The sequence below is a fragment of the Haplochromis burtoni genome, unplaced genomic scaffold (assembly GCF_018398535.1).
Source record: "Haplochromis burtoni strain Fernald_Lab_line unplaced genomic scaffold, NCSU_Asbu1 Contig_178, whole genome shotgun sequence".
In the NCBI taxonomy this organism is placed as follows: Eukaryota; Metazoa; Chordata; class Actinopteri; order Cichliformes; family Cichlidae; genus Haplochromis; species Haplochromis burtoni.
Window position 1 is genome coordinate 1279319 of NW_024582539.1, and position 14224 is coordinate 1293542.

A 14224-nucleotide genomic window follows, 5' to 3' on the forward strand; every position below is an offset into this window, starting at 1 on the left:
TTCTTGCAGAGCACAATTTTTTCCTGCTTGTTCGCTCCCTGCTCTGCTCCCGAATGCGCTGCTTACCTCGTTTGAAAATTCCCCCCTTAGACCAACTCCGCCTCACTGCGCCCCCGCTGCCAATCACATAACCCTTGCACCGCTCCCTTTGCACCCCGGTTAGCCAATCCGCTCCAGGCTCGATTTACCTTCTCAGCCATAGGTTAATGCACTTACTGGTATTCAGGATAAATAATCTAACATTTCAGCTGGAATTTAACTGTTTTTCTCTCTCTCAGAAAAAACAAGCAAGTTTTCTCTTTTTTCACAAAGAAACATGGCCGGGAGACCTACCAACCTAACGGTGCTTTCTCAAACTCCTGTAAACTGCTACAGAGCTTCCGCCACGGCGTCTGAACTCAGAAGACTACATCTCTGCAGAGTGCAGCCAACAGCAGCGGCCAACCGTTTGGAGCAAAGATTCAGCCTCAACAATGGCAGGTTTTGGGGTTATGCCTTCAGCCTACCACAGAGTGAAATCTTTTTCTATCAGCTCAAAGCCAGTGAAAGTTTTGGTCCGCTAACGCCGCGGATCGCTTTTACTAGCTCTGACTGGGCGGTTATTACACTCATTACCACCCCTGAAATAGAGAGAAGCGTGCGGGAAACCAGCTCTCAGCAACCGCGAACCAGAGACCAGCAAACACAGACGCATCGGGTTTTCAAAGAGGAACACTCATTCCCTCCATTCACCCAAGAACACAAACGACTCCGGACTGAAAACACGGTGACCAAAACCGTTACATACACCCAGTGGGAGACCAAGAGCACTCCATTTTGCAGATGGGTATGTAGAGTTAGTCGACAAACATGCGAGCAAGCTTGCACAGATGATTTTGTGATCGACCTTACAAACTCCCAGTCAGGGGTTTTCAGCACATTGCTTCGGATTCCGACTCAGCACTGGCTCAACATGATGGCCGAGAACAATGCGACAATATTAAACCTGTTCAAAATGAGTAAAAGTACAACTGAGCTGGTGATGGTTGGAAATAACCCGCCACGGTCAACATACCCCCACCCCCACTTCCGGTCCCCCCTTACCCCGCCTTCTCCTAACCCTAACCCTTAAAAACCGCAGTCGCTCTCTCATCCACTACTTAAAACAACCATGACTAACCACAGCTTTGGACCCCTCAGCTCTCTATCTCCATCATCCCTCCGACCATCAGCTGCTTCTACACCACCACCCAGCCCGCCTATGGATCTCGCTACACCGCCACCCACTCCGCCAATCGATCTGGCTACTCCGCCATCCAGTCCGTTGATCGAGAGCCCGCATCAGGCCTCAGTGTCTCCGGACGCTATCCCTCCAACCCCGGCCTCATCACCTCAAGGATGGAACTCGCCCAGCCACCCGCAACTAGCCACTAACGGGTGGCAATCACCGGACCCGAGCCCCTCAAGCACCGCAATCTCCGGTGCATCACTGTGGGCCATGGACGACCCTGTGTGCCGGGCTCTTTTCCGAGAGTCTGAAGACATCGAGCCTTTGCCCGCGGACAACGATGAGGCCGCGAGTCTACTCCCTACTGCTGTGTTTGAACTTATAAAATTGACTCTAAAGTTCCTCGTCAACTCCTTGATCCAGAAACACAGAGAAGATGTCTGTCAAGGATGTGAGGTGTCACATCCCTCACAAAGACGACATTCATGTCTTTTCCCATTGGATAAATATTACTTCTTCAAGTACTACGATGAACTCTGCAAAAGATTATGGAATGGACATTTCACCAACACATTATTGCAAATTTTGCGGTTAGAGGGTTTTTCACCACCAGCGGCTCAAGTCAGAGGTGTGGCCCAAGCATATCTCTTTGAACTCCGAGAGGCCAGTGATATAGAGACCGCGCTGCTAGAAATTGAGTCAAGCATTACAGAAGTTACCCGGACCACAATTGATAAAGTACTATATGATAAATACTCCCTTTGGCTCCCCTAGTATTCGTTTTTTCTTCTCTCCCTCTTTTTACCATTTATTTTTCTTAACATGTTTTTTATTTTTTCTTATTTTTTACTTTTAAATGTTTTTCTCTGTTAGTTTTTAGAACTTTTTTTGTTAATGTTTATTGTTTTGTTCATTACATCAGATTAAAACGTTTTGCTGAAAACCATTACCTGAAATAAAACTTTTTTTGGAAAAGCATTTGCAACAATCAATCTTGTTATTTGTTTCGCACCCATTCAAATCTATTGCTTCCATGACATCAGATTAAATAGTTTGTGGAAAACCGTTACATCAAATAAAACTTTTTTTGGAAAAAGCGTTGCAGTAAATCAAACTAATTATTTTTTTCACTAGAAAAGAAACAAACTATAATGTTATTAATTATATCAAATAAAAAAATATATTTGCAAAAACTCGTTACATGACATAAAACTAGCCGCTCATAATGAAATAAAACCATAGTTAAACATAACTTGAAAGATCACACATGGCAGAGCAGAATCTATTGAAACGTGCATATTATGACCCAGCTCACCCTGGTAGCTTTTGCGGTGTGGAAAAATTGATTAAAAGCATACAAGATGAAACTGGTACAAAGATTAACGCGCAAACAGCACAGAAATTCCTCTCTGGACAAGACGCTTACACCTTGCACCGAGCTGCACGCCTGCGCTTTCCGAGAAACCGTGTGTTTGTCCCCAGACCTCTTAATCAATACCAAGCAGACCTTTGTGATATGAGAGCGTTAGCCGAGCATAATGATGGCTATCAATATTTACTTACAGTTATAGATGTTTTCTCTAAAAAAGCTTATGCAAGAATCTTGAAAAACAAAACAGGCGTTCAAGTCACTAAAGCATTTGAATCTGTCTTGAAACATGGCCAAATCCCACAAAAACTCCAAACAGATAGCGGTAAGGAATTTTTTAATTCCAGTTTTCAATCATTAATGAAAAAGTATGGTATAAATCATTTTGCTACAGGGAGCGATCTAAAAGCATCAGTTTGTGAAAGGTTTAATAGAACTCTTAAAAGTAAAATGTATAGATATTTCACTGCTGCAAATACACGTAGATATATCGATGTGTTACAAGATTTATTAGACAGCTATAACAGTAGTTACCATCGTTCCATAAAAATGACCCCGAATCAAGTAAATTCAGACAACACAGCTTTAGTATTTCAAAACCTGTATGGCACCTCTTCTCGCTGTAGAAAAAACCCCATGAAATTTAAAAAAGGTGATCACGTTAGGCTCTCTAAAGTCAGAGGTGTGTTTGATAAGCGGTATGAGCAAACATTCACAAGTGAGGTGTTTACTATTGACCAATGCATACCTAGAGATCCCCCCGTTTATAAAATCAAAGATTATGACGGGGAAGAAATTATCGGTAGTTTTTATGAGCATGAGCTGCAGAAAATCACTCTTGTCAAGGATAAGCTCTATCACATAGAGAAAATTCTCTCAAAACGTAAACAGAGGGGACAGGTTTATTTCCTGGTCAAATGGAGGAGCTGGCCTGAGAAATTTAATAGCTGGGTTAAAGCCAGTGAGCTTAAAACCATCGCATAACAAACTTTGGACCACACACGCATCTAGGTAACCTTGGTAACGGGTCAGCAATGACTGTCAGGTCGCAGGGTTTTTATGTCACGCTTCCATCAAATGCAAGTTTGAATGTATTTAAAACTAACACCAGCAGCTGTTTCCGTGTGGATCTCGCCCAGCATCTCAATCTCGATGGGGCATGGGAGGTTGCTCTCACTGAAATTTCATATCCCTATACATGGCTTAATCTCCCTAATGATAAGGCTTATTTTGAATGTAGGAGAAAGGGTGATGCTGAGCACTGGTCTGATAACGTGGTTAAAACCAAAATACGCGCCGGGTTTTATGAGGACGCTGAAACTTTGAGAACTGAGATTGAGGCCTGCCTCAGACGTATCGGCTCTGATATTTATCTAAAATATCATCCCATTGTTAAAAAGTTTGAATTCACAGCTGGGGGCATATATCAACTAAGGTTTTTTCCTCCTCTCGCATATATGCTTGGTGTACCAGCAGGTGTATGGCAACGATTCGAGCGCAAATTTGCCCCATATCCTTCAGATATAAAGGCTGGCTGTTATCATCTATTCTGTTATTCTGATATAGCTGCCTTACAGCTCGTGGGTGATAGCTACTCCCCGCTACTGCGTACTGTGAAAATAGAGGGCAATTACGGAGATATCGTGACCCTATCTTTTAACAAACCAGACTATATTCCAGTTGCACGAACACAAATTGAAAATATCCATATTGAAATCAAAACCGATCAGAACGAGCCTGTAAACTTTACCTACGGTAAAACGATAGTAAAGCTACACTTCCGGCCTGTCAAGGATCTTGCATAACTCATAACAACAACAAAAAATGGATAATAATAGATTTATAGGGTATTATCAAACTCAGGCTGGTAACGGTCTGCCTGGATTTTCAGGTGCGCCTGTAATTTACGGGCGCGGAATAGCGTCTATTTTCTCTAAATTGTTTAGATTTGTAACCCCGTTCATAAAGAGGGGTGTGAGCATAGCAAAGCCTCACCTCAAATCTGCTGTCAAAGGTTTTGCTTCTGATATTGTTACCTCATCACTCTCAAATTTAACTCGGTCAAACACACCAGAGCAGCAAGAGGGTTCGGGGTTGACCCTAATTTCGCGCAGACCCTTGAAGCGGCCCCCAGGTCAGAGGTTGAGAGAGTTTAAAAAGCGCAGGAAAACGGTGAAAAAGAGACAGAGTGGGAAAACCGTGAGAGGGAGAGGTCGCAAGACTGATATATTCTAAACACAACATCAACTAAGAAGCAATCAGCAATGTCTTTACTTCACGAGAGATCAAACGAATGCACCTTGAGTGAGTTAGATATTTTTACAGCCCCACTCACTCAGATGTCTATCGAGGACAAATGTTATTCAGAAATTCTACCAGTAACAGCGCTCACAGATCGGGGGCCTCTGGAATTTTATGTCCCCGGAAATGGCTTGCATTACTTAGATCTGAATGATACACTGCTCAGTTTAAGAATGAAAATAACAAACCACGATGGTAGCGACATTGGGGCAGACGCTAATGTTGGAATTATAAATTACCCTTTAAACACCATCTTCAGTCAGTGTGACGTCACATTGGGAGACAGGTTGATTTCACAAGCGAGTTCGACACATGCATATAGAGCCATAATTGAAACATATTTAAATTACTCAGAAGAAACTCTGAAAACTCAATTTACTGCAGGTCTGTTTTACAAAGATACAGCTGGCTCACACGACTCGCATGTTGTCAATAACGGCCCGAATAGGGGCTTAGTCCGGAGGGCAGTTTACAGTGAACGCTCGCGAGAGTTCCATGTGATCGGACCGCTACATTCGGACATATTTTTCTGCGAAAAACTCTTACTAAATAATGTGGATCTACGGATTAAACTCACAAGAGCAAACGATGCTTTCACCCTCATGGCGCCTCAAAATGCCAATTACCATCTCAATATTGTTGGGGCATCATTGTTCGTAAGGAAAGTCACGGTGTCCCCCGCTGTCCGCGTTGGCCACGCCTCCGCTCTCATGCATGCGAATGCATTGTATCCCATCTCCCGGATTAATGTAAAAACATTTTCAATACCCGAGAACTCGCGGATATCACATCATGAGAATCTGTTTCTGGGCTCACTTCCCCGTTACCTGGTCATAGGCATGGTTAACCATGAGGCTTTTACAGGTCGATATGATTTATGCCCTTTCAATTTCCAGCACAACAATCTAGAGTTTTTGGCTCTGTGTCATGAAAGTAAGCAAATACCAGCCAAAGCGTTTCAACCCAATTTTGCTGAAAATCAATCCGTAAGAGAGTTTTACAGCCTGTACACTGCTACCGGGAGAAACCTGAAAGATTTGTCCTTGTGCATTGACAGACAAGAGTTTGAGCAAGGATATACATTGTTTGTTTTCAATATGAATCCTTCAGATGACACTCAGGCCTTGTCACCTGTGATAAATGGCAACTTGAGACTTGAAATGCGCTTCAGAGTGCCACTACCTCACACAACGACACTGATCGTTTATGCTTGTTATGATTCCATTCTCGAGATCAATTCCAAAAGACAAGTTTTGGTTGATTATTACTAAGGTTTCACTTTTTTTATTGAATCATGAACAATCACCAATTGGAAAGTATTATGAGACTGTTAGTGGGCGATAGTTTTTTTGGAGTATATGCAGAAGATGAATTATTAGCATTACTCAAACGCTCGTTTAAACGACCTACATATATGATCATAAATACAGATCCGAGGAACAAACCTGGAACTCACTGGTTGGCTATTTCTTTAGATGAAGATGGAGATGCTAGTTTTTACGATTCGTTTGGATTCCCACCAGATTATCTTTTTTACCCGAAAAGTATTGTAACATTTCTGAAAAAGCATGCTAAACGAGTGTCTTTTCATCAAAGACAGCTACAAGCCACACTCTCGACTGTATGTGGCCAGCACTGCATATTTTTTCTGGCTAACAAATCGCGTGGAAAGAGTTATGAGGATGTACTTGCTTTATATAGCTCTGACCAAATCAAAAATGATAGCATGGTCTCGTGTTTTGTAAAACGATTTATCAGATGTGTATTAATATGTAATGCTAGCAATTTTAATCAAACTTCGTGTTCTCTGAAAGCTTTTAATGATTGTCATTTGTGATAAAAAAAAAATATATATATATATTTCAATAAAACTAACAAAACGTTTCTTGGGAGAAAAAAAAAGCGGTGTATTGTGCTTATTTGTTATATAAAAACATGAGAAACAATTAACTTTTAAAAACAATAAGGTTTTATTTTGTTGGTTTTTGATTACATCAGAAATACACCCAAGACGGTGTGATGCTCTTGCTTTTCTTCTTCTTCTTCTTTTTTTTCTTAACAATAACATCATCCTCAGATGATGTTTGGTATTCTCCTGTTTCTCTTGATCCTTTTAACGCTGCTATTTCTCTTCTAGCTGTTAAGTTTCCAATAGTTGATAGGGGTATTTTTACATCCGCCAACATTCGCGCGAGCGAGCTCCAGCCTAAGGGTTTCACAGTTGCACGGGTACTTGCTAAAAATTTCATCAGGTCCAGCATTTGACTACCTACTATGGGCTTTTCTCTATGCATCAATTCGCCCTCCTCACTCCATCCGATGTGACCTTTTGATGCTAATATTCTACGCATTAGATATTCAGTGTTTCTCTTTGAACGTGGATTTATGTGGGTTAAAACATCGTGTAAAACCTTATTCACACTTCCCCCCTCTGCGCTTTCTTCCTGATGATATTCATCGGATCTCTCACTCTCACTCCCTTTATGCTCTCTGGGGATTCTTAGTGTTATCTCTCTGGTTTCATCTGCTTTCTGTCTCTCAAGCACCAAATACTTTCGTAAAAGCATATTATACTTTTTAATTTTCTCATCTGGGGCTAGACCTTGAGTCTCAAGTACTTGTCTCATTTCACTATCCAGATCATCCTCCGCCTTCTCTCTGATATTCACTCGAGAAGCATTTGCATGTGTTTCATTTAAGCGTTTGATCTGCTCAGGTGAGATCAGATACATTTTCTGCATTTTTATTTGCGAATTGCCCCAATTGCCAGATCTGCAACAATGGGTAGAACCGTTGTGAGCAGAGGTAACAGGAAACCCCCCTTTTGAGTGATTAACTTTCTTTTCTTTCTAACACCCTCTCGTCTGCTGGCCATCTGTCTGATTTTCTCTCTATACCGTTTCAGCTTCTTATGCTGACATTCTGTGACTGGAATATTTCCTTTTAAAAGATTCATACAAATCTCACAAACAGACTGAATAAAATCGGGTGAGCATTGTTGTAAAATAACCTTACGGATTTTAGGGGCGCTTGTGGTTAGTGATTTCAGTAAAGCAAAGTTTCTTCTCAATCTTACAGACATTGTTTCTATTATTTTTTCCTGGGCAAGAAAACACACAGCTTTTCAGAGGGTAGTATCCCTGTTCTCAGTCTTAGTTGCTCTGGACAGGTGGGGGTTAAATCTATCAATAAATATCCATGTGGCTCTCTCGTAGCTTCTTCAAAACTTTCCAAAAAGTATTGCACACGTCCTGGGTAAATTTGTCTAGCTAGTGTATTAACTTGTAATTTATCACGAGGGTTTTTAAACAACACCATGTAAGTACTGTTCAGACTGATCGTCCTGCTGTGTTTACCTTGTAAAAACACGTTCTGGCTCAAAATCATCACACTCATATTTTTATGGTGTCTGTATTGAGTGAAAATCCGGACCACTTCCGGATGATTAGCTGCTTGAAAAATAACATCGTCCAGTACAATGAGATGACTTTGGTGTGAGGGAAACAAGGTCTCATCTTGAAATGATTCAGGAATGCCCTCGATGAATTTAATGTTTTTATTTTTCTCTTGAAGCTCAGAATACAGAGGTTGAAAGGATGTATAAACCCACACAACATTGTCAATAAGCTTGTTCAAAACATGTACACAGTTTTCCAATACAGATTTCACAAAAAAGGTCTTTCCAGAGCCACTTGGCCCGACAACCATACAGGAAAATGGCACATGAAGTCTGGGGTCAAACTCGATTAAAGCAGGCTGAAACATTTTTTTTTTTTTAAAAACAAACAAAAAAAAAAATCAATAACCAAAGGGTAAAGTCAGACCTCCTGGCAGCAATCTACGCTTGTCATAAACAACCCGGAATTTTTTGGGAAATGATGAATTTTGTAGTGAAAAGGCTGATTTATTACGAATGATACTGTGCTGAGGGGCCTCAAGTGTAGACCCTCCTTCACAGTTATCAATGTAATTGTCAACAAGAGTCTTTACAGATTCAAAGTTGACCTTTTCGCAGACATCATGTGTTTGTGTGATTCCTTTTGCTTTCAAAACAACTTTACCTTTTCTGGTCATGTAACCATAACTCTTAGGTCCTGCTGCAACAAACTCTGTAATGAAATCATCCTGGTCTAACTCATTTGTTAGCTCGCCTAAATACCTGCCTGTTTCTAGTTCAGATTGATTTTCTTTAGTGAGATACACTACACTATCAGTGTCATAGTAGATAGCTCTTTCCTGCAGCTGATCCAAGTAACTGTAGAGTTTCATACGCCCATATGAAGTAGTGAAGGCCGCAATGAAGATGTTATCTGTGGAGTTTGGGAGTGCAGTGCAGAGGTCACCATAACACCATTGAATAAGAGCCACATCATCACTGACAAAAGAGAAATAGCTCACTTTGTATTTTGGAGAGAACATGAGGTTAAAGAATTCCTCGGGGTCACTCACCAGTTTGCTCTGTGTGAGATTATTTCTCTGGCCAAATTTTCCCCAAAAAGAGTTTAAACACAGTTTGGCCATTTGTCTTTTAGCAGGGTTTAGTTTTATGTTTTCAGGGTCTAAAGTTATTCCTTGCTTAGCCTGGTAGTCTTTAATGTAAAGCTGTTTAGCCTCCTCAGTTACAGCATCTGATGGGTAGCCTGAAGCTTCTTGTTTTTTGCGCAGGAAATGATGTACATAGTCTGTGAATATTGTGTTACTCTGTCTCTCAAAGTGCCATACCTCTGTGATTCGACCTATTTCATAACCCTTTTCTAATGCGAGGTTAAACTCGGGAGTGGTCCAAACCCCTCTCAGTGCTCTATCCTCGTTACTATGGTTACAGGCTCCTTGTTGGTTGTTCATTTCAGCACAAGTGCGACAGAGAGTAAAGAGAAGTTTTCCTGATTTTGTTTTATATGGTAAAACGGGGAAATAGAGCCCTCTCGGGGGATGAACAGTGGCTTTGATAAACCCAAAGTAGTTTTGAGGGTGCTGAAAATTTTGAAAGATTATTTGAGGATGACCTAAGGGGTAACTACATGTACTATTTACATATGGATACAGGGAGGTGACATCGACATAGTTGATTTTCTCACGGGGCCCGGCACTACAGCGAAGTTGTGCTGGGCTTGTACGGCCTCCAAAGAGGGCATGGCGGGGGATCAAAGGCTCTGGTGGATCATAACGTTTGAGAAAGCTGATTACACTCTCATCACTACGTTTTAACTCGGTCCACTCATGCTCCCAGATTATAACAAGAGAGACATTATGCTCAGCTCTCAATCTAGCTAGCCTGTCTTGAGTGGCGCTGTTTAACTCTGCAAAAGAGGAACCTAGCAGGGGGTTAACATCGGACTGATTGGAAAAACACTTAACACACCCATGGAAGTAGCAGCCCAAAAATTCCCACGCGTATGTTTTACCATTATTTTCGGAATATCCATCTACATAATAACTACCGAGCTGTTTTTCTCCTTGATTGAGCGCATGTCTGATAAAAACACCTTGGGTACACGAGAGATATTCGAGCCATTGAATTGAGGATGAGGAAAATGATTTTACCTGATTATGGTAATTTAAAGGACAGGGCAGGGCAAGAGAATTGGCAGGCATGAAGTTTGTCAAATACGTTTTAAGACAAGCGCTTGCAAGCGTGTTGCGACTGAAAGGATCTACTCCTGTCTCTTCAATAAACCCGTTTCTAAACAATGTGCAACCCCGAGCTAGAATTTCAACATCATTTTTACAGTATAACAGTGCCTGTTTCATGAAATCGAAGGGGCCAGAGCTGACTGAATCATACCATTTGTAAAATTCCTGTCTACTTTCTGATGTCATGCGCTCGAGACTAAATGCGGAAGGGGGAGGGTACGGTCCAACATAAGTTAGGTTTTGTTTGGAGCTGAAAGAATGAGGAAAAAAACCTTTAACACTATCTGAAAATCCCATCGCTTTCGGGATAGCTGACAATGGCATAGGTAGGAAGCATGACGAGTCCATATAACGTTGATTAAAGTCTGGGTCTGTAAAGCTGATCACTTTGGAACCTTGCATTATCAAGTTTGGTTTTAATCCTCGCCTAACTAACCCGCGAAGGATAATGTACGCATCGAAACCCTTTGCATTATGAGCGATAAAGATTGAGCCCTTGAAGAGGGGGCGTCTAAAATGAGCAAGAAAGTTTTCAACGCAATGCTCGCCATGAGAGCTCCAAGATTTACCATCTGATGTTTTTGTACACACCAGAAAAGGGCTGTGCTCACCGTGTTCGTTAACAAAAGTTTCAAAATCATAAAAAATCAACTTGTTATTATGTTTTGTTTCGCGTTGTAAAACCTGCATATAGCACTCATGTGTTTGATGATCACTAGAGATTTCCTGACGACAGATTGGGCATTTTCTCTTTTGGCATTTGTGAGGTTTTTCATGTGCTGCTAAACAATATAGCCTCGAGCACTTGATACATTTCCTGTAGAGGTCGCAGTTGCTGGCGGACCTTTCACGCCTCTCAACGAGTTTTTTATGGCTGTCAAAACAATAACGAGATCTACAGGTGCGATTACAATCGGTACATACAATAGGGGAGAGGAAATGATCGTTGCAGTCAGGCTGCATACAGACTGAGCAACGAGCAGGGCAGAAATGGGATAACACATGGTTAAAGCCTATGTAACAATGAGTACACAAATACGCTGTGCCCAAAAATCCTTTAAGATTTTTGATAGCGTAGTAATGATTGTCAAATAAAAATAAACACAAGGCTTTTGCGCTATTGACTGTACTAGTCTGAAATTTACAAAGGGTGCGATCATACTCGTTACGGTAAAATACTATAATTTTACATCCTAGTAACCTTTCAAATGTAATTATTTGATTAAACCCAACAGGTGTTTGATCATTTAGACCAGCTTTTTGTTGAATTTCTCTAGCTAATGTTTGTGCTTGATAGTCATTAAAATCGGGTTGCAGAAGGTGGGCAACACTTGTAGCAAAACACAACTTATTCGAGGGGTTATGGACCACGTATAAAAAACGTCTTTTCTTTTTCACAATTTCGCTGTTGAGTATGTGTTTAAGCAATCTTTTCCCACTGCCATTTGGGGGTGTAACAATCTGAGCTACAACCTCCAGCGAGCCATCACACATTACTGACCAGTTTGACTGTACCGCTCTCAAGAATAAATTTTCAAATTCAGATAAATCATGATTATCACGTAAAATCACTGAAACATTATTTTGTAACTGCTGGCCTATCAATTCTAACTGGATATGATCACCTGGACGTGCGTGAGAGAAAAGCCTGTTTGATATTTCACGTGCACTAGACATTACGCTTTGATAATAATGGGCATAGTCGGGTATATCGTTTGGAGGAGGGAAATTCAAAATTTCTCTAATTTCAACGTTATTAAATTTATTTCTAACAACTATAGAGGGTTGTGCTGAATTACTGCCGCAACTCTGGTCTGGATTACCCCCTTGTTGAAAGGAGTGATCATGGTTTAATGGGTTAAGTGGCTCGTTCGCAGAGACAATGTCTGCGGGAGAGTTGAGTGATTGATCAGGATTAGAGTCATTGAAAGTGGTCGACAGCTGTAGCGGTGGGCTGCGGCTGAGCGGTCCGTTGGGACATGCATTGTCTGCGGAAAAGACTAGCGAATGCTGGCTTTGAGAATCATTGAAACGATTTTGATTTAGCCTGTTTATTTGACTCAATAACTCTGGCGGTATTTGAACCTCATTTTGTATTTGGGCCAAAGCTTCTAAAGCTCTATTAATTGCTAAAAACGGATCAGAAGAGGAGATGTTTTGTGTCAGACTCATTTGTGATTGAACCGCATCTGACTCTGTTTGGATCTCATCATGATCCAATCCAAAACTCAAAGAATTATTTTGAAAGGCACTTTCATTGGGCGCTAATCGGGCAAGAGCTAAATTAAGCAATTCTAAAGGATCATTATTGTTGATCACCTCAGGTTGCTCACTGTTTTGTGAATATGTAATCTGAGAATGGTGTATATTTTCATTTAACCTAGCTAACGCTGTTTCTAAAGCAAGAAACGGGTCTGTAATATCTTGTTCCTGGTTATCCATTTATTAAAAGAACAAAAAACCACAAAAGCGAGTATGTTTGAAAAGCAAAATGAAAAAAAACAAAAACAAAAACAAAAACAAAGTTTTTTATAAGATGAGCTGAACTAATTCAGTGAACAGAGATACCGCGCGAAGAGCGATTGAAGCCAGCTGCCTTCGGGTGCGTGTTCGCGTTGTCCTCGTTGTCCTTGCGATCCTGCGGGTCCTGCTACTCCTCCTTCTGAGACGCCCTGAGAATTTGAGGGTAAGATACAAAAACAGTTAGTAAAGTTAAATAGAAAAAGGGATAGTTTTTTTATAAAAATGAGAAAAAAGCAAGAACCTATAGAGACTGACCGTGATTGGGTCTCAAAGGCAGGCGCGGTGCATTTCGTGTGTCTGATGGCGGAGAATAAGAAGCGTTTCTGGGGCTCCGATTCGCCTGAACATCGGGAGTGAGCTCGGAAAGCAAATCTTGCCTGTCCCCGGCGGACAGGCGCAAGTTTTTCCCAGAGGGTTGCGGGAGAGAACAAGCTCCGGCGGGAATGGAACTGGGGCCAGATGAAGCAGGGCGATCTAGCGTAGAGAGCAAATGCTGTCTGTCCCGTGTGGAGAGACAAATATTCTTTCCCGTGGATCGCCCAAGCACTGGTGGTGAAGAATTCGGGGAACTCGTACCAATAAAGGTGTCCAAGTCAGAGATATCTAGAAAGTTTGATAAAGATGAAAAAAAAAAAAAAGAGGGTAAATGTTTTGTTTTTCTTGTACAATTAGCTGTTAAGAAGGGGAACAAGAATGAACCAAACCTACCAATTCGATCGAGAGACTCAAAAAAAGAGGAGTTGAGCAGGCTTATCTCAGAGTCTGAAAAGAAATAACATCGAGTATTTACAAACGGGGAAAAACAGTAAAAATATAAACATTATATGAACAAGAATGAGAAAGAAAAAAGAGGTACCTGATGAGGTCATGATCGCTGCTATAGTTTAACTTACAAACGCACTTTCTGAGCTCTGAGTGTTAGAGGCGAGCTTATATATGTTTTAAAAAGTGTATTCCAAGTGTTACAGAGCCTATTTTTGCATGGCTTTTGAAGATGAAAAAGCTTTTTTGACAGAATGGTAAAAAAAGGAAAATGTAGTTAGAGAGAGGAAGATTAACACTTACCGAGTGATATGCACATAGGGCCCGCGGAGGTAGTTGTTTGATCCCTGGTTTCATGGCTGTTGAGCTCGCAAGCAGTCTGAGCGGTTCCAGTTGTTGATATGGCTGAAGGCAGGGGTCTTCTGGGA

The 14224-nt window shown here is 41.2% G+C and overlaps 2 protein-coding genes across 2 annotated transcripts in view; one reads left to right on the top strand and one right to left on the bottom strand.

The window, feature by feature from the left end:
- Positions 1-14224, top strand: part of cdk17 (cyclin-dependent kinase 17) — a gene marked incomplete at its 3' end in the record, with an annotated part of 52644 nt that overhangs the window by 24449 nt on the left and 13971 nt on the right. The gene's annotated exons all lie outside the window — the stretch shown is intronic.
- Positions 8676-14210, bottom strand: LOC121815310. Its single transcript, XM_042225654.1, has 4 exons — positions 14100-14210; positions 13743-13796; positions 13290-13637; positions 8676-13183 (listed from the first exon to the last, which is right to left on the bottom strand). Exon 4 carries the CDS (start codon positions 12951-12953, stop codon positions 8676-8678), a length of 4278 nt encoding a protein of 1425 aa, XP_042081588.1. The 5' UTR covers positions 12954-13183; positions 13290-13637; positions 13743-13796; positions 14100-14210.